At 42.7% G+C, this 27203-nt stretch overlaps 1 protein-coding gene across 1 annotated transcript in view; it reads right to left on the bottom strand.

The window, feature by feature from the left end:
- Positions 1–20492, bottom strand: part of glis2b (GLIS family zinc finger 2b) — a 29622-nt gene extending 9130 nt beyond the window's left edge. The window contains exons 1-2 of the mRNA XM_008416700.3: positions 19613–20492; positions 23–214 (exon numbers count right to left, since the gene is read on the bottom strand). Coding sequence (XP_008414922.2) covers positions 23–200 — 178 coding nt within the window. The 5' untranslated portion in view covers positions 201–214; positions 19613–20492. The remainder of the gene's footprint in view (positions 1–22; positions 215–19612) is intronic.
- Positions 20493–27203: the final 6711 nt, after the last annotated feature.

The following is a 27203-nucleotide window of genomic DNA, read 5'->3' as shown; positions in this document are numbered from 1 at the left end:
GTATCGCCTGGTTACCACCTACCTGAGTGTGGAGATGCAGGTGAAGCGGGCTCTATAATTGCTGTCCCATCATCCGTCATATGCAGCTGGCGAACCCGCTTGGGATGCAGCGGTGAGAGAAGAGGAGAGCGGGTTCCCCTGTCCTTCCCGTTTGCCCTCCGAGGTAATTTCAGGTCCAGGGGCTCGTCCAACGACAGCATGGCTGACCTCCCAACTGCAAAAACAGGGAGTGAGGTAAGGAGTCGCACTTTCAACGCTTATATACTTCATATTTTTAGTTGTAAAAGAAAAAAAAAACTTAGGAAACCATATATCATTTTCAAACGGATGAAGACTTTTTGGAGATCAGTCTATTGTCACATCTCTTAGTAACTAACGTGAAGAAATTCGACAGTCCAAGACTGTTTGCGTCAGACAGCAGAGGGCAGGTTCCCACACCTGCAACTTTTTCCCACATGAACTTTGTTTAAAAAGTATCTCACATTCCACAACCCCACTGGGCAGGGAGCACTCTCCAACAATGGCAAACCGACCACAATCAAAATCTGAAACACTGAGAAAGAAAAATAAACACACACATACACACACGATGAGGACTCGGTGACCCCCTTCTCTTTTTCCACCCTGACCTTTACTCTCACACTCTTCCTGAGGAATTTCTACAATCCGATCCAGATGGTCGCCCCCTCCGCTGGGCCTTTTTCACCTCACCCCGTGGCCGGTTGCTGGCCTTTTACACACCGTCGCATCAGGCCCTCCACCAGAGTAACCCATCCTAACAACCCCCCCACGTCCACCTTCCAACTTGGACCTTTGAGACCAGCCACCAACGCCGCAGGCCTTCAGCTCCAGCTGCACCCGCTCAGTTCACCTCCTCCCTGCTCTTGAGCACGCTGACCTCTGAACCCAGCCAGAGGCCTTGCTGTTATTTGGGACTTTAATCGTCCTCTTCCTAGGCCGCGGGACATTTAGAGTTCCTTGATAATGTTAATTTGTGCTTTTTCACATTATGTCATGTTAGAATCACAATGTCCAGTGTGTTTCTTTATTATAATTGTTTGCCATTACAGGCCATTTAAAATGTGGAAACATGAAACCTTTCGGTCTGCGTAGAGAACAGGGGTGCAACATTACCCTGAACACACAATTCCTACAGTAAAACACAGTGGTGGTGGCATCATGTTATGGGGAGGCTGTTCCTTAGCTTAAACACTTTTCCCTTCAACTCTAGCTTCCCTTGCTCTTCAGAAGAAAAGCAACCCCACACCATGATGCTGCCACTACCACACGAAATAAACTTCTTAACGAAAGCGAAAGAAAAAAACTAAGCCTGGGACACAGGTTCACTTTCCAGCAGAGCAAAATCCCCAATCAAACCCCAATGTTAATATGTGAGATAATAAGTTAATAATTTGAAGCAGAATTTATAAATCTATGTTTCACAAATGCTCTTTGTTGAATCTGACTTAGCTTGAGTTGTTGTGGAAAGAAGAAAGGAAATGTATCCCAAAAGAATAGGTGGTTCTGTGAAAGATTTGTATCAAATTCAAACAAATGTGACAATAAGTCAGATCAAATGTGCCAAACATTCACAGTTTTGATTTGTAACGAATATTAAGGTGTTTTCTACGTCTTTGTGTTGCTCTATCATATAAAATTCCTATAAAACACAGTGACGTTTGTGGCTTTACCATGCTAAAAAAAATGGGAGCATTTTCAAGAGGTGAGATTACTTTTACAAGACTTTAATTAAATATGAATATATAACAATAAATCCCATGATTTAGGGCACACTGACTTAACATAAAGAGGTGATTCTGTTCTCTAATAATCAGAAGAGGTTTTCTACATAACCCATCCAGGCTGTACTAGAGCTGCAATTGCTGATTTAAAGCCCAAACCTCAGAGGGCAACGCTTCAGGGTTCACTGCTCCACCTCACCAAACAAACACGGACACATCCCCTCAAAAGCCTCTTCATGACACGGCAACAAACAGGCGTGCAGCCCTACATCCTGATACACATCTAAGCCAGGCACTCGAATAAATCCATCCATGCACAGAAGTAATTAATCAAGCCATAATTTCACAAATTCGTGTGTCCTTCCTCTCTCCTTCACACAAATGCTGACACAGACTCATACGGGCCACGGTTTGCCGTGAATGGTGGGCTTTGAGAGCGACTGACCGGGAGCCACATGAGACGACGGGCCTTATGTCTGGGAGGCATGGAGCATGGAGGTTAGCAGGTTCACCATCCCAACAAGCGATGGCCTCAGCTTGCACATGCTTATCCGTACACGGGGGATTACGAGAGGGTCCAGAGACCCCCGTAGGCCAAAGATAAGAGGATGATAACTCATAAGGGGTGCAAACAGGGAAGCAGAGTGTGTATATACACAGAGCTGCATTGTGCTGCTATCTATCAGTTTGATTTTACAGCAAAAATAGGCGCTCGTGTTCTTCGCAAGGATGGAATCTAAACATTGCGTAGCCTTCATGTTTGCACACCATGTTGCCAACAGTTGGGATCAATTTTAGCAGATGAAAACACGAGAAAGAGCATGATGTGTTAAAAACAAACAACCTGTCACTTTTCCAGCTGAGCACGTGTCACCAGAGAGCACAGTCGTTTGATCAGTGAATATGTTGCGACTGATATTTGTTGCGCTGTAACAGAAGACAGAGGAACATCAAGGTGCAGTTAGACAGGTCTGATGAGTGTAATTAGTTTCTTCGGCATAAATTCTGCGGGGAACTACTTGTTTGTGTGTTTTGGCTACATATCTTTTGCGGATGTGAGAGCTGGTAACATAAGCTATTTATAAGAGTCTACAGATTGTGTAATATTTGAGGTTTTGTTGTATTGTCTTATTTAGAACAATGTCTCAAATCTCTTTGAAAATCAAAATCCTTGGCAACTGCTTAATTATAAAAGTTTTTCATGTGAGTTTATGGAAAGCTGATCAAATAAACACTGACCTCCCATGCACAGATGCATCAAATAGTTGTATTACTTTGGCTTTTCGACAGTTGCAAGTGTTCAGACTAAGATTTTTGCTGGATAAAATCAATCTGCGTTGAAAGCATTTCAAGTTTTTTTCTATTGGATTTATGTCGGGACTTGGACTGGGCCATTTGAACACCTGAATATGATTAGATCTAAACCCTCCATTCCACTTCTGGCTGTGTCAAATGAATATTTACCACAGTCTCAAGTCTTCTGCAGCCTCTGGCAGCTTATTCCAAGAATTTCCTGTATATAAGCAGCTTCCCTGTTCCTGCTGATAAAAAGCTTCCCCGCAGCATGGTGCTGCCACCACTGTGTTTCACTGTGAGGATACTGTATTCAACATTGATGTGCAGTATGTGAATTTTGCTACGGAATACGTAGAACATAGCAACAAACAAACATTCACCCACATTAATTTGGATTTATAACTGAAAATAACGTTATAAATATGATGAATGCATTAAAAGCATCTTTAAAAAAAAGCTGTACTATTATTATTCACACTCAACTTATCTTAGTGAGTCCCAATCATCCTCAGAGGAGACGCCTCCAGTGTCCCCACGGTTGTGTTTCACCTCTGCCTACCCTCAGTCAGTCTGACTGGGAAGTGACTCAATGTGTGTGTGGATCTTGGACTGAACTTCCAGGATTTTGGCTAAATCTTTGAAACAGCATCCACTGAGAAGGGGCTTGTAAGAAAGAGTGTAACAAATAGGGCCGTGCAGCAGAGGGTGGGAGCGATGCAGGCAAGGGAAGATTATGGCATTCTGTCCGTGCATGCTTGTGAGATGTGTGTGTGTGTGTGTGCGCGCGCGCGTGTGTGTAAAGCTTTGCTGTGGGTGGCTGTGAAGTTTGAGGAAGGGGTGTTGGCTGGCCCCCATGCAGACTTCCTCGCTCAGCCATGGGGTCGGCAGTGTCTCTGAAAGGCAGCATTGTCCCTCCCTGGGCCCTCTCTCAATCTCTCGCAGAGTAAACACGGACTACAGCAGCTGAGTGGGAGGGAGGAGAGAAGGGGAGATTGCAGGGGCCGCAGCGAGGATATATGAGGGTGAGGAGGAAGTGGTGGAGGAAGATTCCTCAAAGGGAGGTTTTGTGTGTGTCTTCTTAGTGAGCGTTATCATCTATCTCCTCATGTAAATCTTTCCAACCCGAGTCCTGAAATTGTAAACACAAGTCCCTTTGAAGACTCTTGGGTCCGTGCATGTGCGTGTGTGTGTTAGAGGGTTAAGTTTGGGTCAACGATGGATGAAAGTCGGGCAGGTTAACGACTGAGACAGCATAGAAGGGGCATCAGGTCAAACGCAGGGCTGCGTGTTTCAACACCTCTGTGTTCTGGGGCTAAAAGCGCACGGATCAAGGCTGACCCAGCCCTGACTGGCCTGATCTTTCACCTGATCTGATCTGAGGAGATCGAAACGGGGAGGGTTAGGTTTCAGACCCGTCTGCTTTAGAGAACATAGCTGTTAACCACAAGGTGATTATGCTTCAGGGTATAAAATCATATTGTGCAATATTTTATTTTCCAAGCGGTATTTAGGAGGTTTGAAAGAATGTGTATGTCTACAGATTTTGCGCGGCCCCCTCAGAGGTTGGCTGTAACTTAATCTCCCTCCTGCCGGGACCCTGGGAGGTGGTCTGTAGGAGGTAAGCCATCTCTCCCCAGGGCTCTTTGAGCGCTCACTCTCATTTTCCCTTTCACACACACATGCACACGCATGCACTGAGGCCAACTGATCCAAGCAACACTATGAAAACACAAAGTCGTCTTAGGCTGATTTCTTCCTCCCAGTAAATCCCTGAAGCGTCCCCGGATCTCAAGGTGCGATGGAGAGGGGGTGCGGGGGGAGAAATCAGTGAAATGACACCTCATTAATGAATTAATATAACTGAGCTTCAGTCACATTTGACTGCAGTTATGACCATTTAATACATTTTCAAACCTTTATGCCGGGACCCAAAAAGCTGCCCTAGTTCCTTGAAAAGGTTTCTTTAGAGGAAATGGGCCTGATGTGAACAGAGAAACTCCCTTAAGTCTTTGACATGACTCACCGCAGAGCTGAACATTTTCTTCCTAAACACTGTTAAATGTGTGAAAAGAGCATGGTCCACGTCGTCAACAGTAGCACCTATAAGACCAACGGACTTAAAAGGAAAGAGTAAAAGCTTCTTGCGCTTCCATCCAACAAGGTACAAGGATTGGGTAAGTTATAAACGAGACGTGGGTAAGTTGCGACCCCTGACCTTTTATAGTTGGGATCCACATGTTTAACTATCAATGAACAAACAAAGCGAGTTACTTTAATACTGAATTATTACTACGTTCACTTTGAGAAACTGAAGGAATCAGACCCGTATGAGGTCACTCTTTTACTCCCTCTTCTGTCATTACTGACGTGGGTTGAGGTAATAGCCGCTAAGGACCCCACCTATGCGGGCACATGAACCCACCCGCATCTTTCGTCTCTCAAGGATCGCCCAGCATACACACAAACACACACAGTCGGACGGCTGAGAGGTTTCTTTTTCAGGATTTTGTCATCCTTATTCAGCCTCCTCCTCAGACAGGAAACCTCAGTTTTCACTCCTCCTTCTTTGGGCCTCCCATTCTCTCTTTCTTGACTTTTTCCTTGTATTCTTCGCTTAAATTTTTAAACTCACATTTGTGGCTATTGTGGGTTGTTCTCGTGTGCTTCTAGCCCAAATCACTTTACTAGAGCATTAAATGATTATTTCTCATTTGTACATCTTCTAAGAAACTTAACAGAGCTTTAAAGTTTTCTACTGCTCATGTCGTTAAGTTAAACCTGCAATCGTCTTTTTTTTTTGGTCCCGTTGCAAACATACTGAATCTTAGACGGTATTATGTAATAGCAGAACGCATGCAGTCCCCAGGGAAAGGGCTTTTGAGGGAAAACAGTGTGTGGAGCCCCGGAATACAGAGGGGGGGAAAAAAGCTGTTTGCATTAGCGCAGTCCAAAACAGCCACCAGTTCTCTCAGGATTTTATATAAGGAAAGCAGGAATAAATTAGCACAAAATGGAGCAAATGAGGTTCAAAAAGAGAAAAAGTGAGTAAAAGAAGGGGAGAAAAGGGAGGGATAGGTTTAGTAAAGTAAGAAAATAGTGCAACAGGAAGCTTCTGAGTGAGCTACCGATGGCCTGCAGCCAGAGCTTTCAGACACGGAGGAATTCCAGGCAGAAGGCAGGGAAGGAGGGAAGGTGCCAGGAGGGAGGGAGCAGCCGAACAAGGAGGGCGGGTCGCGTTTGCGGTTTGTTGTCAAAGGGAGAGAAAGAAGGAGAGCATGCGTAATGCAGCTGACTGCGTTTGAGATGTGTTGAATTGGTCCAGCAGTCAGTCAGTAAGAAAGGAAAAGTAAAATCTGTGATGATACTGCATATTTTCATGACAGATCGATAAACTTCATAAATGTTAGATTTTAGCTTCAATGCTAAAAATGGATGTAAAATGCCAATTTGAAATTGTTGAATAGAAAAACACTCCAGAAAACGCAGCACATTCTTCTTAAAACGCTCCCTACCAAGGAATTATTTTACATAACATTATTTTATGCCATTAAATATTCTTTTTTAGGTTTTATGTATATTTTTACATAGTCATTTACATCACCCAAAGCTGGATTGTGTTTGAGTTATTGCCACTTATCTTTCTACGTCAACGAAACACAAAGTAGACCTGCGACAGTGTCACGACGGTCTACCAACTTTTTATGGTCTTTGAAGACGGAGAGAATTTCACAAGAAACAAAAGCCAAGCGGTTGTGACCACACGTTTTTAATTTTCAGAGATTTCTACTCTGCCATATAGAGAGATCAGGACACGAATGGTCTATAAAAAGCCTGATTGAGATTTCACATTGTGTCAGTAAGCCCTATTGCCCGGATGGGTACGTCCTGTGGCACGACGCGGTGGCCTGAGTGACGGATGGATGGTTTGGCAAGAGCTTTTTTGATCTTTGTGCTTCTTTTATTCGCCAGGTCATTAGAAAAAGAACACTGTGCTCTCGGGAGAGAACATGATCATAAAGCAATCAGTTCTGCAATAAAACATTCTTCCGAGATGCTTTGACAGAACACATGAACAGAAAAGGCAGATTTAGCTGGAAAACGCTGCTGCGCAGGGGAAAACTCCCCTAGCTGCACTTAATTCGCTTGTCTCTCTCTCTCTGGCCCTTCATAGTGAACATGCTGTCCAACACGAGTGCAGACTGAGAGGACATGCGGTCACGTGTCTTTTCATTCTCTGGTCGGATCACATACCCTTTCTGGTATAGCCGAATCTATAGTGCCACACAAAAATATTCATACCCATGTAAGTTTTTTATTTTGTCAAAAATCAAAAAAAAAAAAAAAAACTGATGTAAATCAGTGAAAAGGATGTTCTCTGGCCAAGTGAGACAAAACCTAGCCTACATCTAAAATGCCATGTTTGGTAGGAAAACTAACATTGTAACACAGCAACGCGTGGAGGCAGCATCATGCTGGGGGGATGGCTTTTCAAAGTGGATGAAAGAAGCCAAAGACAGAGCGACTTTTGGAATAAAACTTCTTCCGCAACGCAGTATGTGGCATTTCAGGACAGCGTCCACAGGAGAACGATCCCATCCATCAACGTGTGCAGCACTTTGCACAGTGGTTGCAAGGGCTTTGAAGATTGGCGATGAGTAATGTTACAATAACGTGGGGCGTTTCACAACATCCCCGTTTTGTAGGGTGGTAAACGGCAGGATGCAGTTAGCGCAGCATGAGGAAGAGAAGAGAAGAGAAGAGAAGAGAAGAGAAGAGAAGAGAAGAGAAGAGAAGAGAAGAGAAGAGAAGAGAAGAGAAGAGAAGAGAAGAGAAGAGAAGAGAAGCCATCCCCAAACTGCTTTATTTTAAAATCCTGTAACTCCGATGGGCCTCTCCACCTCCAGCGGTGAACACTTTCCCTCCAACCTTTACTCCTCATCTTTCATCTCTGTTCTCCCACACTTCCAAGTAAAAACAAAAAAAAAAGAACAATCTGCCTCATCTCTGCTCCCTCTTGACTTCCTCTTCACTTTCTCAGGCTATATTCCCATTCCCTTCTATTGCTCTCTTCTTTTCCTTTTCCTCACAGACTCCCACCACGTCTATCGCTGCCGTCTGTTTTCCACACACACACGCGCACACACACCGCCCTCCTCTCCCTCTCAATCAAAATCTGTGGGCTCTCCCCCCGCAGGCAGTGATGCAATCCACCGACTCCTGCGTGCAATCTCAGGGTCTGGAGTTGGCTCGGCAGCCAAGCAGGGGCGTATCCACACCACGCTCGGCAGGAAAGCAACAGGAGGGGAAAAGATGGGAGGCGAGAGAAAAGAGGGAACGCAGCCAGTGTGAGAAAGAGCAAAAGAGAGTCTGAAGCTGTGCAAGCTCATAGTGGGAGATCTGGTTTAAAAAGAAAAAAAAAGTACCGTCATAAAAAGTTTACAGTTTGTGCTGCTTCTTTAGAAGTAAATGTCTGGCAAACCTGACTTTGTTTTGTGGAAGAGGGATGGTGTGTGGGGTTGTTGTAAATCGCCTTAAATGTTCTGGAAGGAGCTTTGGAAAGAACATGACTCTCGATGATCAAATAGCACAACATCTCAGCTCTTGGTCCTCTCATCGGCCCACAGGCCAGCTGTGTCTGTTTTGCTGGGATTGCTGGAACTGGATTTCGGAAGTGACAGCTCTTCGCTACTCCCACACTGATCACTGTCATTCCTGCTGACTCATACCACATTAGCATTACTGCCTCAAGAAATGCAAGTAACATTAATATGTCATTATTATTATTATATTCCAATAAAACCTGTCAAAAACTGCGAAATACATGCCTGTTTGGAATAATAAGAACAAACTGCGCATTCTCGAGTGTCCTAAATTTTCCAGCAGCACCAGTTAGTAGCTTTTCTTTAACTTCCAAAAGAGGCAAATGGCACATCAGTCAAGAGGCATTTTAAAATAAGAGTACAAGTGAAAAGTGCAAAAATAATACAAGTAAAAAAAACAACTTTTTTTTTTGTTTGGAGCAAAAATCTAAACTGACTGACATATTGATAAGGCCACGTCACTTCAAATGTTGAAGCATGGTAATGGCAGCATCATTCTGAGTGGAGTATCTTTTACGACAAGAAAGCTGGCCAGAGCTCATGGAAAAATATACGGGGCTCCATATAAGGAAAATACCAGAAGAAACGCCATTGGAGGCTTCAAAAAAAACTTAAGACCGTGACACTCAGTCCTCTCTTCAGCTCACAAACCAGCTATGTCTGTTTTACTGGGATTGCTGGAAGCGGAGTCTGGAAGTAACACCTCTCTGCTACTCCCTCACTCTTTGTCTGATTAAAAAAAATTTCCTTTTCTCCCCATTACGTTGTTGGGGCTGAGCAAATAACATGTGTTAGCACAGTGTGTGTACACAGCAGTATGCCACATTCTTTTAACGCCGGAGGTGTGTTCACTAAAAGAGTGGCCTTATCGAAGAAAATGGGCTTAATGCCTGTTGAGCGCCAGATCACGGACCTGTAAAAGGCTCTAAATGTTCTTAAGCTGTTTCATTTGAAACGGCAAAGCACGTTCAATCGCACTTGGCCAGATTTATAGCAAGAGATCTCCACTGAAAGACGCAGAAATGAGCCTTCAGTCAGGTCAAGAATGCAAAGCACAGACACCTGCCTCAATCTTTTAAAATACCAGGTTCACTCAGCACACACACAAAAAATCCCAACAGACCACTCCCAAACACCTAAGTAGAGTTTATAGGTTTAAAAATGATGGCTGGTGACCTTGCAGTGTACGAAACCGCCTGTGCAGCTCTTAGAACACAGTAAATACTGTATCTAAACAGATTCAGCCAACCTGCAGCACTGACTGTGTTCTGTGGAGTTCAGGCTAGTTCAGAATACTGTAGCTGCGCTCCAACTTTGGGAGGGGCGAAGTCTGTCTCACAGTCATTTCCTGAACGGGAATAATATGGCACCACACGCATGAGAAACAAACCCCTTTCACACCGACATGCCGACCCGAGCCGCTCTCCTTTCGCTTGCAACTCAATAAAGCAAGTGAGCACAGGGAAATCTCGAGGAAGCAGGTCTTTCTTTATTCAATAGCTGCGGTAATATGATCTCAGCTGCAGCTTTATGCAACACGGCCTCCGGGAGGCTGAGGCCGAGGCGTGAGGTGGGGAAGCTCATCTCTGCAGAGTTGAAACGTTTCAGCCTTTTCCACTCTAGATTTTGGATCGCCACTCCAACTTGTTAAGAAGTCAGATTTAAGTAAAAAAAAAAAAATCTGACAACTTTTCAAAAACAAATAATGTGCTTAGAGTTTTAAACTCCTCATTCAAAGTTCTAATATTTTTCAATGAATTCCCGCATCACCACCCAAACCTGAACCTCCGATCTCCTGGAGACTGACACCTGTGAAGTCATCCAGAGCGGTTTGTGGTCAGAACCCGGTCAGACCACATAATATTTTCATATTTTGTTTCACAAACATTCACAGTTTATTTTGGTTCCCAGAAGTTGATGATCGACGGACACATGGTATATTCTGAAGTGGAAAGAAAAGGAAAAACATGGATTTTAATTTAAAGCACAAATCTAAAATGTGTGACATTCATTTAGTCAGAACCCTAGAGCCAAAACTTTGAATAACAAGCAAGTCTTTGGTTTCTTGGGGGGGGGGGTTTCTCCCAACATATCTTTGAGGGATAGCTCCAGTAAGTCAGGACTGACCGGAAAGCATCTTTGAACATACATTTTTAAGTCCTGCCACAGGTTCTTAATTGACTTCATTTCCGGCCTTTGACTGGGCCGTTTTAATACATCGAAACCAAGTTATTGTAACTCTGACTGAATGTTAACAATCGTTGTTCTGCTGGAAGACGACTCTCTGCTTGGGTCTCAAATGTTATGCAGCTTCAAACTCCAAGATTGCCCTTTATTTACATTGCTTGTTGAAGAACTTTACTTTCTTCCATTAAGAAAGCACTTACTTAATGAAACCATAGAGTTATGTGAACGGTGATAACAAAACAACAAAAACTAAAACTGACCAACAATGCTGCTATAAACTAAAACTCTGGCACAATTACGCACTGCTTTGTGTGCAAAAATAATGAGTTAAAGTTAGAATTGTAACATACCAAAATGAAACAGCATCATAATATGAGTCCATGTGAGCACAGAGGAGGAGGAACAGGGCAGCACTTCAGCTCCCCAAACCGAAGCATTTTGAAAGGAGAGGAACGCAGGAAAAGGAAGAAATACAAAACAGAAGAGAGCAATTAGTAGAGTAGGAGATGTGTGTTTTTGTGAGTGATATGGGGCCAAGATTCCTGCTGCTGCTTTAAACTTGGGTGTGCCCCTCATATTGTCTTTGTTTGAGCCCCATGTCTGTCTCATGTGATCACACATTTACGCACAAAGCTCATGTTGTCTTCTCCTCATTAGGTCTGTCTGACTTAACCGTAGCGGTTGTTTTCGTTGAACAGCCCTCTGCCCGCTGTCGCCTCCGCCACTGGCAAAGGGACAAGGTCAGTCCGTCTTTTTCTTTTTTCTTTCTTTTTCTTCTCTTTGTCTTCATCCCTCCTCTCCCTCCCCCCTCACAATATTCCTATATTTTGGCTCCTCTATAAGTGACAAGCTCCACCCTGCAGCTTTTATCTCTTGTGGCTCCATCCAAGATAGAGAAAAACGGCAAAAAGAGACCAGAGACGAGACAGATGCGAAGGGACAGATGGGGGACGGTTGAGATGGCGACAGACATGGTTTGAGCATAATGATGCAAAACGGAGCACCACTTAGATTCTCGATTTAAATTTGACGACACTTCCAATTTGTGTGATCTCCTGGAAACGGGCAAGCAGAAGAATCTGGAGCTGATTCCCGGTTTCCTCTTGGTGAAACATCAAGGCCCAATAAATACAATCGTACAAGAAGTGAAAAACTTTGAAACTCTGAGAGAGCGAATATTCACATCATTATGCCCTAAGGTCATTAATTTGGACTCAAACAAGGATAGTCTCAGGGTAACAGCAATCAGACAGCACTGAAGCTGATTCACAGTTGTCATTAAATTATACAAGTTGGGTAAAAATAGTTATGTTTTCTAGAATAGGCTAGAATATTGAGAATTGTGATATTTTTTTATGACTTTCCTTTAAATTCACAAATTTCAAAGCAGTATTAGCATTTGGTAGACTTGCCTCTTAAATTGTACGAGTTAGATCAGATATTTTGGTTACACTTCAACAAGCTTCTTACAATTGCAATTGCACAATTGTCCACTCCAAAGTCTTGATCTTATTGCCTCTAAACACTTTTCAACCAGAGTGGTGGTAAGCTTTCAATCATTACCCACTTGGCTGATTTACTTGAACTTTTCCACAGTTCAGTGTTTCCAATAGTGCTCTTTTTTATGATGTCGTCTATTTTGTGAAGTGCACCAGTCCCTCATGCAGCAAAACATGCACACCACATGATGATGCCGTCGCTATACTTCAGCGACGGTATGAAGTATAGCCGTCGCTGAAGCCGGCATGAAGTATAGCCGTCATCCCTGCTTCATTACAGCAGGGATGAAGATCTTTGGGTTTTTATACTGATTATACAGATATATAAATGTTAGATTCATCAGTCTGCAGGACATGTCTTCATAATGAAGGTCTTTGTCCCTGAGCTTGTTCAAGAGATCATCTGGAGTTTTTAATACCATGTAAAGGTATAATAAATTTAGTGTCAGTAACCTTCTGAGTCTCCGGAATCAGCAACAAGAAATAATGTAGGTGATCTATACTGACCTAAAAGAGGAATCGCTTAGTCAGATTAATGTCACAGTGAGGAGAGGAAAAAGGAAAAGAGAGAGAAAGATTACACAGTGTGTATGTACATATCTGGTTTCAACTGTACCTTTAGCAACCAAAATGAAAACAGTACGGCTGCTTCTTAGAGCATCTTAAACCAGAACACGTCTCAAAATGCAACCTCAACCCTAAAACGCTTCCAAATTACATAAGGCTACTTCTCAAGCAAACGTCAGTACATATGAAATAAATTAGTGCTGGAAAAATATCCAAACCACCACGGAGAAGGTAAACACTCACAGGCCAGGCTCTTTTTTTTTTTTTTTTTACTTCCTCCCTCTTTTACAGCTTGTATAGGATGGACAGCCTCTTATATATATAATTTATCCATCGCTTGTGAAGCTGCTATGCTGTGCGGCGGCGGGGGGCCTTATGGAAAAAGAAAAATTCAAAGGAGTGAAAGAGTTGTGGAGAGATGGAGTCTGAATTGGGGATGAAGGAGAAAAGAGAGAGGAAGGAGGGAGGGGGCAAAGTCTGGAAGCTAGTAGCTGACAGGAATGGATATGCCCAGACAGAGAGCCAGGGCCCAGGCCCAGACTTGAGCCTTATTTGAATCTCCAAAATACCTCACCCATCTCTCCCTCATCCCCCTGTCTAAAAAAAAAAAAAAAAAAAAAAAGCCCCACCATCTATCCCACTCCCCTTCTCTGCCTTCCAGTGAGTAATTCTTCACTCGCACTTACAGACAGAGCTCCTCTTCATCTGACGCCTCCCTTTCTCTTCTCGTCAAACAAGAAATCACGCACATACGTACCTTGGTCATACTGTACTGCCAGCTGAGCTATTTAGGGTATATAAAGAGAATCCGGGGAGTTAACCAAGCGAGTAAATAATAACACAAACCAGCTGTGTTTCTGCTGAATGTGCAGTTTTGGGCTCAAGCTTCAAAACATATAAAATCAGTAAAACTACATCTGCTTCTGCTGTCACTTAGTCCCTCGGAGGATTCCCACCCCGTGGACTTTTTCATGTCGTTGAGGTTTAGTTTAATAGAGCGACACAGGGTCGCATGTAGCTGGTTTTCCAGTTTCCATACAAAGACGAATCAGAAAGTTTTCGCATGCGTTTACGCTAAGCCCCTTGGCACCGATACCCTTAAATGAAGTCAAGTGCAGCCAACTGCCTTCAGAAGTCACCTGGAAAACAGAGTCCATCTGTGTGTAATTTAATCTCAGTGTAAACACAGCTGTCTGTGGCCTCAGAAAAGGCCTCAGATTTTGTCGGGGAAAACGTCGGTGAACGGACAAATGTGAAAGTTGCTCTGGTCAGAGGAGACCAAAAATTTTATAAACTTTCTGGAATGCACGCAAAACTAACACTGACTGCTCCGTCTTCGTGGTGAAAGATGGTGCTGGCAGCATCACGGTGCTCAAATTTGATGGGAGGACAGGTGGAGCTACATAAATAATGATCCTGGAAGAAAATGAGTTTTTGTTCCAGCAAGAAAACCACCCTAAATATGCAGCCAGAGGTACAAAGGAATAGCCTAGATTAAAGCATATTGATGTGTTAAATGACCTAGTCAAAGTCAAGACCTAAATCCAATTGAGATTCAAGATTATAACATTGATGTTCACATGTCCTCGCCATCCAGTGAGTGAAGACACCCCAGAAGACTTTCAGCTGTAGGTAAAAGGTATCTAAAAAGCAACCTCCACAAAATCAAATTAAATTATATGGACATCATTCCACACAATAGTTGAAAAGCTAAAGGACTGTGAATTCTTCTTCAAGACACTTATATGTTGTTCCGTGGTATGATGTCAAATCCGATGCTGAAAAGGTTTAGGGGGTATAAACATTTTTGAAATGCTCTGAATAAGTCCAAGAAGCTAACCAGAAACATTCTTCTCGGTCAGCTCTTTCACACTAAAGTTATGCTTTTATGTCTTAAATTTTCCTCTTCTCCTCTTTATTCAACTGCTTCCCATCAAGAGCACGTTGTTCCAGACATGTTCTGCATATTGTCTGAAGAGGTTTGCAAGCTGAAATCCTCTCACGAGGGAATCGTTGAGTTGGGAGTGCAGAAGGCCCTTTGCAGAAAATGAGAAGAGGCTGGGTGGGGTAGTTGGACTCGAGCACTGAGTTGTCTGTGTTTATTTTGGAAATGCAGCCCAGCAGACCTGAAGCCGAGGAACTGATCCCCGATCTTTGCTGGTGTAAGAACAGGATGGAAGCATTCATTTTCAGTGTTCGATACAGGTGATTTAAAGCGAAAGAGCGGTTTCCTATAAGGAGCCAACCATGGGGAAACCAGGAGCTGTCTGCTCTCAGAGGAAACAGTGAGGCGGTGAGGTGATTAGTGGTTACAGTTTAACTGGAGAAAAATGCACGGTGTGTGAGCCACGCCAGCCAGGCGACAAGGAGGTATGCGCTGGTGTCTTTCAGCTTCCAAGTGAGCGTGAGTCAAGCTCTGCGCTGCATCCGTTCTGTCTATTTTTACTGCGTGGGTCCATGGAGGCGACCATCGCCCCACGAACACATCCCATAACCCACCGATGATGACTCCGTCACTCCAGTGGTACGTGGCAATAAGAGCACTTACGGAAAAATAAGTGACATTAAGAGCCTTGTAGGGTCATATCTACTTTTTTACCTTTGATTCAGTCTGAATCAGCTCCGTTTCAGGTGAATTTTAGTTGAGTCACACTGACACTCTCAAACTTGAGGTTTCTATTTTCAACGGCAAGCATGAATTAGCAACAATAGAATTAGTTCAGGTACCAGAAACATCTCAATCAAAGTCAATAATGCCCCCTTCAAAGCAGGCATAAGCATGGTGACTCCACACAATACACACTGAGCTTTACACCTCTTTCACATCATCTGGAAATGCAAACTCAAGTCAAACCGTTTGGAGTGAATTGTGACGTGGATACAAGAGCCAGAACTTAACCAAACCGCAGCTGCATTGCAGTCGCAAAGCTTTTCATCTTAATATTAATAACTGTTTTTCGTGTGCAATCACAAGACATCCAGCTCTGTCGTGGGGAATCTAAAATAACACACTCTGCATCCCCCGTGAAGCCTGATGCAAGTGTGTATCAGGTGCCTCGTTTTCACAGCATGCCGCCTCATTCACTGACCACCATAATCCTCTCTCCCCTGCTGCTCGGTTGCCTTTCAGCTTGACCATAATCCACAGCAGCTATGGCGCCCCGCTGCAGTACGAATTCAAGCACTCAAAGTAGCTTCCCAAGTTTGAACAACTTGGCATCTCATTCATCAATTGCGATGTCCGCGGCTGCTCCAATTGACTGGTAAACACGCTGCTGTGGACTCACACGCACTCTGTGCGAAGAGCTTGCAGACTCTGGATCAAAGTATAAATCCTGGGGAAGCAACAACAAGTATTTGAGTTTAAATCAGGACCGGGTTGTACGTCAAGCTTCGAACAGCGAAAAGAAGAAATCAGAGCAACAGGCAAAGCAAATAGACAAATTGAAAACAGCATTAAGTCCCAAACAAGCTTATTATCATCTAAGCAAAAGACTTTCGCCTTAAAAACTCTAAAGCTGCCCATAAATCTGCCTTTCTTGTTGTTTTCTGTCGGCCAACGACGTTTTTATGACTTCTGATGGCAAGGGCAAAAAGGCTTTTTGCTTTTGAAAGTGACATGGTTGTTGAGATGAACTGGCAGAGCCCGTTCACAACATTCCTTAACGTCTTCTTAAAAGATCCTGGAGGTTATGATTGAAAAACAGTGACGTGGTAAAGCAGAAGGATTTCACTTGTGCTGAACCAGAGGATGTATTGTGCTGTTCTTGAAGACAGAGGCAGATCCTCAACTCACGGTACGGTCCTTACTGATGCTGCCTGCACCCTAATAACCACAAGACTCTATCTGCTTTGAAAACACTTCTCTCCCACACCACAAACAGGCCCCGTTTTTAAATTTGCAAGGAAAGACCAAAGAAGAAAATGAGAAAGAAGAGAGAGAGAGCTGGCGGGGGAAATTTCCTGATGGCTTCCAACATTGTTGATGTGACACTGAAGACGATTTTATGGGCCACGATACAGATGCAGCTTCCGTCAATAAAACAGTGGAGCTTTAGGTTGTGCAGGAGGAATCAAGTCATGGCTGCCTGTGTGCAGATGTTGTGGAGAAGCATTCTTCTTGACTGACTCCTCCGTCTGTGAGTGGATCATTCAGCAGGACTACGCTGTAGTTAAACCACAATAACATCTCTCCTGCTGCCTGGAAACACTTGTCCACAAGAAGCCACTGACTGGGTCCGTTTTGTTGACACTTTTTGTTCTGTTTCCCACTCATTTTTTGTTGTCTCTTCCTCCGTTTCTGAAGCTTTACTCAACCTTTCTGTGATCCAGCAGTGTGAAACTTGAATACTTTTTCACCGGTCTTAAAGTTTGGATCAGGAGTGTATTAGGTGTTTCCCATCTTCACTTTACTGATCATATTTTGCTCTCTAACGCAGGAAATTACCCAGAGAGTCCACTTTTTTCCACCCAAAAAAAAAAAAACCCAGCAGCTGTTCAGCCCCTTTACAGTTTTGGACCCCAAGTGAATGATGTCATAGTGGTAGCATGGGGCGCAATCTATAGGCGGACGGAAAATTAAAGAAGGGGGTTGATATCGACGCCCGTGGTTTTAATTTTCAGGGACTGACATGGATGAAAGCGATTATCCACTAGTACATGAAGTGAAGTGATTAAATTCTCTTCCAGAGCATCTGCATGAAGATAACTCTCAGTTCAACATGAACAGACCTGCAGCAGAACCTATATTCATCTAGCAGGGTATATACAGAAAGGACTGGACAGAGACCTGGTCAACATATGGTCGAGTCTGTACTTGGCACAGAAAATATTAATCAGTTAAAGCTGTCAGCTAAAATGCACACATGCATCCTTGATTGTAGCCGGAGATGCACATCTGGAACTTTGTGGACATCTGGATTACCAGTGGAGTTTAGAGTGAGCAGCGTCCACTCCGTAACCAGTGGTTGTAGACGTTTCTCTGTCTGACCCCAGACTTTCTCTTGGATGAATGTTCAGGCTGACCTGCAGCTGAACTGTTCATCATCTGACTGGATAAACAATGGCCAGAGGAGGCTGTGGATGTGTGGATCGCCTCTGTTATGAGTTCAGGGAAGGTTTCAGGATGAAAAAAAAGAAAAAGACTTGCAATAAGGAGGGTGGAATCTCTTTCACAGCTCCCGTTTTACAGGATTGACCCAGTACACAGATACCTCTTGAGTCTACACGTCTCTGCATGAAAAATACCCAACACACACCTTGGAAATATTATAACCATTCTTCATCTGATCCCCTCCAATGTGCCTCCGATGTGCATTGTGACCTTTTTAATGATCAGACCTGATTCCCCTTCAGCCCTTGCCTTGTTAGGTCTGCCTTGGCAGCGCTCGGCTCTCTCCCCTAGCAGCTCCAGGAACAATAGACCCATGAGGGGCAGCCAATGGGGAGAAGGTCCATCGTAAACTAAGTCCCTGTGTGCTGCACAATTAGGCGTAGGGACAGAGCAATTGCTTAATTGGATGAAAATAGCTCTTTATTTATGCTTCTCTTTCTGTGCCCATCCTTGCCCCCTGTACTGCCTCATCTAGCTTGGAGCTGAGCAGAACAGCTACGATAAAGAGATCCTCATTTGGGCCCAGTCATACAATTATAAGGATTGGGTCAGTAGAGAGCCTCGTGGTATGATAACCTTTAGTAAATTAGGTCAAAAGGGTCAAGAAAAAATGTATAACATGATGTATCGGCAAAGGGGGTTTTACTTTTTGGTATTTTGCTCTTTGTAGCCTAGCAAAAAAAGTGTGTTTGATTGGCTTTGTGAGTCAAAGCTTTAATCTGGGAAGGACATCACGGAGTTGAACTCCTCCTTTAAAGTGGAAAGACAAATGAGGTTTGTTAACTGTAGCTAATAATATAATTTATGGGGGAAAAAACATAAATAAATAAAGTATATATTCTATATTTTAGCAAGTAACATTCTTAAATGCGGATACCCCCTAGCCATTTCCATTTGCAGCCAAGATTTCAGCTGGTAGTGGCGGCATCATGCTGTGGGGGATGGGTTTTTTTGCATTCTAGGTTAAAGAAGTTGGCCAGAGTTTATAAGAGGTTAACTGAAGCTAAATACAGGACAATCCCGTAAGAAAACCCATTACAGGCTCCAAATGACTTGAAACAAAGTTTGAGAAGAAATATGGAAAATGGCTCCAGCAAAACTGCATGTCAGACAACATCCCTGGAGCGTAACACTTTGTTTACCAATATATATCACAGCCAGGAATCTGCAGACATTGAGCTCTTTATCAGATGTTGTGACAAACATCAGAGAGCTCAGCAGAAACCTGTATCTTGCCCAACATCTGGCCAGGCCGCAAGTGATGAGCTCCTCCATGGGCTATGTAGGGCGGGATTTGTGACACCGCTCTTAAAACGTCTCCCATGGGTCCCGGTGGAAGGCAAAGATGTTTACATCTGGAAAAAGGTTGGTCTAATGTTGAAAAGGGCAATGACACACACACACGCGCGCACATGCACACACACACGCGCACACATATCTCTGGCTGAGACGCAACCACCGGCCTTGGAAGTGACAGCACTCCCGGCGGAAGGACTTCGGTGCTGGAAAATAGGTCACTGCCCTGTTTAAATCAGTGCTTTTTCTCAGCCTGGACAGTGAACGCAACATGCACAAGTGACATGCAGGAAAGGGTCAATCCTGGCTTACCTTTACAGTGGATATGGCCGAGATGTCTCCGGTCCAATCCACGTCTTTCCTCCGGAGCAAGAACTTCCCGAAGTCCTTACAGGACCAAACTCCTCGTCAGTTCTGTCGCTTTTTTTCTCTCTCTTCTCGGTGGGATCGAAATATCCAGCTGACAGGTTTTTAGAGATTCTTACTAAGTGTTTAATGTGGCGGTCTGTTCTAAGACCATTGTCGGAGTGGTTTTCAAGCTTGAGAAAAAAAATAAAAAAATCACATAAGAGCTCACCCCGGCGTATGTGACAGCCGGTTGTTTAAATTCCAGCCAAGCTATGGAATGACAGGATGATGTTTTGCATGTTATATTACAACTGGAAACCCATCAGAAAAGTGTAAACACCCGAATCCATAGCCTGGAAATGAAGAGCACTGGTTGTGCTGTGCATCAAAAAGCGCAGAGAGGATTTCTTCCCAGATTCAAAGCGCATCGCTTAATGGCAACGCTGGTCTAATGTCTAATGGGGGGTTTCCTATGGGGTGGTCGGACCAGAGGGATGGCACGAAGTGGTCGAGAGGAAAAAGACGGGGCGGGTTGGCGACGGGGTGTGGGGCTGGATGTGGGAGGATCGTCTCCCTTTTCTCGTCGGTGCTTTTCCAGATCCCAGCGTTAGCCCCGGTTGGTTTTCTTTTTTAGCGCTCCGCGTCTCCTCTGCGTGTTTTCCTTCGGAGACGCTGCGTGTTGATGGTAGTTCTCCCCCACCGCCGTCTGACGCACACAGACATCCGCCCGGAGCCCAGCAGCCAGCCAGCCCGTCAGGACCAGCCCAGAGCCTGCCACCTCAGCGCATGCTTACTGCTCCGCCCATCCATCATGGGCAGTCCCCGGCTTTCCTCCAAGCCAGCCCCCCCTCCTCCTCCACTCCTCTCCCAAAACGTCTGTCTGTCCGCACGGTCAGCCTTGGATCGCCAAAGAGCAAACACCGCATTTTTTTCAATGTTAGTCGGTGTGTACACACTGAGCCTGCTCACCTCCTCTCCTCACCAGCAAACTGTGTAAAGCAAGCAAATCTGCATTACATAAGACAAAAAAACAAAAAAAAAAGTTCAGAGAAGTAACAGTTACCACAGTGTTTGTTTGAAAAAAGAGTTCTACATTAAGTAAAAACATGAGAAATTGATATTAAAACTGTACACTTGTGTAATTAGAAAAGCATCAGCTCTTATAAGCCAGACTTGAAAGGCTAAAGTTAAATCAAATTGGATGAAAATTGTCTGGAAACATCAGTTTTTTACATCCTCCAGTATTTTCCAATTAAATTTAAATCTGGACTATGATTGGGTTGTTGTAACACAATATGAAGATGATTTTCTCTAACTGCGAGGTTCTCTAAGAATCGTCTGCAGGGCCGTGCACAGAAGGGCAGGTGCTCAACAACAAAAACAGGGCACATCTAACCGCATTCTAGGACAGAATATTAACAAAGCCACACAGCTTTCAGAGTTTAATAAACAATGATAAATTACAAAAATGTGACATATACAATCAAACATCTCCATAGAGCATAACACTATGCCTATGTAAGATATTTTATTAGTAATTTCTTTCTGCAGGTCTATTGTGTTATAGGAAAGTATTGCAATATTCAAACCCGCAATTTCGCAGGACATGTAAATCAGAGCTAGACCACCAGGCATATTTTGTCTTAACAGAATTACACTATTAAAATATAAACAAGGGCACAATGTAACCGTTTAGTGTACTGTAATCTATAAACAAAGAGCTGCTTGTTTGCTACACTTGCAGTGGAGATGAAGATGGTCCATTCAGGAAAGCAGAGCTGCATCAAACTTTAACGTGGTACTGCAGAAAAACGGAGAAAAAAAAACCAAAAGCAAAAATTGAATTGTTAATGCATGTCACCATGAGAAAGGCCTACTGAGTTTTGCTTAAAAAAATCTTTAAAAAAAAATTAAATCACACATTTTTGACTCATGAAGTTAACTTTCTTTTTTGCAAAACAAACTTATTTGCGCTTGTCAGAAATCTTTTCTTGCTATTCAAAGTTTTTGTTTGTGACTCAAAGTTTTGCTTGTGATTCTCACATGACGTCTTGAGCAGGGCCTAAAATCACAACAAAAGATGTTTGCAAATAAATGTTTATGTTTGGTAAAAATTAGTTATTTAATTTAAAAAAAAGTATTTTAAACAAACCTTTTTTTTACAGGAGTCATTACAATTCCAAAAGTTTTGATTGCAATTTTATTTTACTTAACTGAGGTTAGTTTTTTTTTTCTTCCATTGAATAATTGGGAAACAAATTTAACTTCATACTCTGCGAACGAGACCCGAAAGTCTGGGTTTAGTTTTTCCCCTTCATTAATGTCACTTTTATTACATTCATTATATCCATCATGGTAATTCAAGGTGAGTTATTTTTAATTATAAATTAATATCCTTGTTGGACAATTATTTAAGTGTTATTCTCATTCAAGATACATTTACGTAACGCTGGAATAAATGCAATGTACATTATGCAGCAAAGGAAATTAGAAGATCGGACATATATCCATTATGGAGATGGTCGGTTTTGGATGGGCGATGTGCCCCTATTGCATAAGCAATACTAAAGAATGACTGATACCATTAAAGATACAGGGGAGAAGCTTTTTAGTTATCTTGCTTTGCTAGCAAAGTCGTCAACTAGCAGCTAGCTAATAGCACAACAACAACAGGTTAATGTCTGTATGATAAAAATACTGAATCGATAGATAAGAACAGTTTTTCCTCCCCTGGCTGTCTCCTCCCGCTCAGTAGTTCTTCAGAGAAAGGCAGACGCAGAGGCCTGTCAGTGTCTGTTGTATTTTACCAAAAACTGTTCTGTAATCTGGAACTTCGCTACATTGAGCTCCGCAGTTAGCCGCCTTATCGCACTGAGCAGACGCAATTGCGTCATGCGTCCCGAGGTCTATTGTGTTATAGGAAAGTATTGCAAATTCAACGCAATTTCGCAGGACATGTAAATCAGAGCTACCCAGTGGCGCACAACATTATTCAGGTGGATGCGAAAACATAGATCGGCGCCCCCTTCCCCCCGAGGGAAGGAACGTCAGGGTGAAGAGCGACGCTCACTCAACCCCCCCCCCCCCCCCGGGGCGACAATACGTGAAAGGTAAAACTCGCTACATTTACTCGTTATGTGCGCGAGGTAAGGCGCGCTGAAATGTATGGGAGAACATCGGCGTGCCGCCCCCTCAGACGGGTTTTGGCGCCCCTCTGTGCTGCGCCCCTATGCGTTTGCATACCCTGCATACCCACTTTTTGCGCCACTGGCTAGACCACAGGCATATTTTGTCTTTACAGAATTACACTATTAAAAATATAAACAAGGGCACAATGCAACCTTTAGTGACTGTAATCTATAAAAAAAAGAGCTGCCTGTTTGCTACTCTTGCAGTGGAGATGAAGATGGTCCATTCAGGAAAGCAGAGCTACATCAAACTTTAACGTGGAAAAAAAAAAAAACCAAACAAAAGCAAAATGTAATTGTTAATGCATGTCACCATGAGAAAAGCCTACTGAGTTTTGCTTAAAAAAACTTTAAAAAAATTTAAATCACACATTTTTGACTCATGAAGTTAACTTTTTTTGCAAAACAAACTTATTTGCACTTGTCAGAAATCTTTTCTTGCTATTCTAAGTTTTTGTTTGTGACTCAAAGTTTTGCTTGTGATTCTCACATGACGTCTTGAGCAGGGCCTAAAATCACAACAAAAGATTTATGTGTGCAAATAAATGTTTATGTTTGGTAAAAATGAGTTATTTAATTCAAAAAAGTCTTTTAAACAAAACTTTTTTTTTTTAAGGAATCATTACATTTTCAAAAGTTTTGATTACAATTGTATTTTACTTAACTGAGGTTATTTTTTTTTCCATTGAATAATTGGGAAACAAATTTAACTTCATAATCTGCGAAAGAAAACTTAAAGTCTGGGTTGAGTTTTGTCCCCTTCATTAATGTCACTTTTATTACATTCGTTATATCTATCATGGTAATTCAGGGTGAGTTATTTTTAATTCTAAATGAATAATCTTGTTGGACTATTATTGAAGTGCTATTCTCCTTAAGGGACATTTACCCAACGCTAGAATAAATGAAATGTACATTATGCAGCAAAGGAAATTAGATCGACATATATCCATTATGGAGATGCGGTTTTGGATGGGCGATGTGCCCTATTGCATAAGCAATACTGAAGAATGACTGATATCATTAGCGATACAGGGAAGCTTTTCAGTTATCTTGCTTTGCTAGCAAAGTCGTTAGCTAGCAGCTAGCTAATAGCACAACAACAACAGCCTAATGTCTGTATGATAAAAATACTGAATCGATAGATAAGAACAGTTTTCCTCCCCTGGCTGTCTCCTCCCGCTCAATAGTTCTTCAGAGAAAGGCAGACACAGAGGCCTGTCAGTGTCTGTTGTATTTTACCAAAAACTGTTCTGTAATCTGGAACTTCGCTACATTGAGCTCCGCAGTTAGCCGCCTTATCGCACTGAGCAGACGCAACTGCGTCATGCGGGACGCATGACGCAGTTGGGCGTCATGCGTCCAACTTTTTGCCTTTTGCCCAACTTTTACCAGTTGGGCAAAAGGTAAAAGGTAACAAGGTGACCGGCTCATTATGTTATACAAAAAAGAAACAAAAAAGCAAAGAATTTTAGCACATGTTTTTATGTGTCAGAAGAGGGCTTAGGAAATAATAATACCAAAAATAAATAAATAAATAAAATTTGACCAAAAGGGCACTTTGGGGCAAGGAGCAAAAAGGGCAGGTGCTCAAGCACCCCAAGCTCCTCCCTCTGCACGTGCCTGATCGTCTGTTATGTAGCTCCAATCTTTCATCTGTCTTTTTTTAAATTAAGCAACAATGGAACAAGAAAATGCCTCTTGCCCAGAACGTTAGCTGGAGATAGGCACCAGCACCTCCCAACCCCACTAAGGGACCAGGGTGTCAAGGGGCTGCACAGAGGCGCAGTTGGTAGAGCTGTTGCCTTGCAGCAAGAAGGTTCTGGGTTCGATTCCCGGCCCCGGTCTTTCTGCATGGAGTTTGCATGTTCTCCCTGTGCATGCGTGGGTTTTCTCCGGGTACTCCGGTTTCCTCCCACAGTCCAAAAACATGACTGCAGGTTAATTGGCCTCTCCAAATTGCCCCAAGGTGTGAGTGTGTGCGTGCATGGTTGTGTGTCCTGTGTGTCTCTGTGTTGCCTTGCGACAGACTGGCAACCTGTCCAGGATGAACCCCGCCTCTCACCCGGAATGTTAGCTGGAGATGGGCACCAGCAACCCTCCTGACCCCACTGAGGGACAAGGGTGTAAGAAAATGGATGGATGGAACAAGAAAATGAAAAAAATAATAAAACATCTAAAATGTGACATAAGAGCACATCATGACAAAGTCTTTTAAAAATATATTTTTATAACTTAATGAACTAAATGAATCACAACAGAGAAAGAAACAAGTAAAAAAACATATTACCTCAGAGAGAGCTTATGTTTGAGTTGTAAAAAACTGTCATAAACAGTCACCATATCCATTTTACTTTCTATTCTCATAGTGAAACAGATCTTCTACAGATGCATTACAGACATAGCATCCCTGATCCAGTGGAAATGAGAAGGAGGGGCCGATCGCCAAATGGTTGAGATTGCTCAATGGACCAGTACACTGGATGAAAGTTAACAAGTCCAACTTTCAAGTGGAATAATTTGAGTCTCTGATAGTTCTCAGAGGATTTGCTTCTATTTCCTGAAACTCTTTGAAAGACAGTAAGCCCAGATAATGAGGAACAGGACCAGTGGATATGAAGCAGATGAAGAGTCATTCTTACAATTATCTCATGCTTTGGCTTCAGAAATGTGTACCTGGCTGAACACCTTTAACTAAACTAACCCAACCACTGTAGCTCTGACTGTATATTTAAGGTTGTTGTCCTGCTGGCAGGTGAACCTGTTACCCAATACTAAGTCTTGCAGGTATTCTTGCAGCATTTATGATTCTTTCCAACAAGTCTGACCACCTTGCCAGTGCCAGCTGAAGGAAAAGATCCCCACAGCACCATGGTGCCATGTGGTTCACTGTGTTCATGGTGTGGTCAGTTTTCTGCCATACAGAGATCTTTACATGTTTAAGTCACAGCATTCAGTTGTGGTTTCATCTGTCCAGAACAACCGATTCCACATGTTTGCTCCATCCCCAACATGTGGTAAACTTTAAATGGGATTTCTTATAGGTTTCTTTCAACAATTGAATTCTTCTTGCCACTCATCCATGAATGCAGAATTGGAGGAAAGCATGAATAATAATAGTTGGCAACATATTATTCCAACTGGAGCTGTGGAGCTTCTCCAACGGACCTCTATGTTGCGTCTTTGATTATTTCAGTCTCTGCCTGGCCTGTCAGTTTAGGTGGACAGATATATCTTGCTAGGTTTTGCAGTGGTGCCATACCCTCCCTATTTTTTACTATTGGTTATATAACCCATCGCTGCTTTGTTATTGATCTGTCTGATGTGTCTTCACGATGCTGTTTGTTCAAAATGCTCTTTAACAAACATCTGATGCCTTCAAAGAAACCAATGCGAAGATTCTTTTATTTTTTTTTTTCAGTTTTGCAATTAATTCCAAAATATTTAAGTTTGCAACTTAGACCTAAACTGTGATTGCAGTCATAGATAAAAATATTTTTCCTTGCAAATTTGATGGCTTGTGGACCAGCTGTCTTCTTTTGTTTGTTGCTTTCTGACAACATATTATGCTATTAAATCTTCCTCTGCCTGTCAATGACTTAATCCTATAGAAATTTATACATCTTTAAATTATTTCATAAAATTATTAGTGTATTGCACTAGACATTTATCACTGGTTATTTGATTAAAGAGCTACTTCATTTAATTTCCAATTAATCTTGTTGATTTATTACACTGACAACATCAAAAGGGCACAGTTGTATGACCTGGAGATGGAAGTGTTTTGTTTGTTTTTTTTCAATTTTGCTCGCTGTGATTTCTTTTTCATGGAGACGTCCACATAAGAGGACACCTTGAATGTGTCCATAACACCTATAACGCCTTCTTTCCACCACAGGTAAAAGGAGACACACATAAAACTGTGAGTATGACATTTTCTCAGTATGATACTGTCAGTCCACAGCTGATGGACCTTGTATTTTAAATCAACGTCTTACGCTGCCTGTTTTTGGCCTCCAGCAAGTTCTCACCAGCTACCACTAGAGGGCGTTGAGAAACCTCAGATGGCTAGCTGTTGAAGCTAATGTTAGTGCTTATTTTTAAAGTTATAACTTTAAATAACTTTATTCATGACAAAATATAACTTCTGTCTTCTCAAAACATCTTTTCTAAAGCAGACATTTTACAAACTACAAACTGATAAAAGGTTTATAAATGTACTACTTATGTAACTGTCAAGATCCCCATGCAGGAACCTTCAGGCCTCACACTTCTACCCTCTTAATAAAGAAAGATAGTTGATTTTGCTGATAAGTAAAACATGTTAAGAAATTCCAGTTGTGATCTTGAGTTTGACACTCCTGCTA

Source organism: Poecilia reticulata, chromosome 8 (genome assembly GCF_904066995.2).
Source record: "Poecilia reticulata chromosome 8, P_reticulata-male-v2, whole genome shotgun sequence".
Lineage (NCBI taxonomy): Eukaryota > Metazoa > Chordata > Actinopteri > Cyprinodontiformes > Poeciliidae > Poecilia > Poecilia reticulata.
Note: the sequence above shows the minus strand (reverse complement) of the source record. Positions and strands in the feature narration are given on the sequence as shown.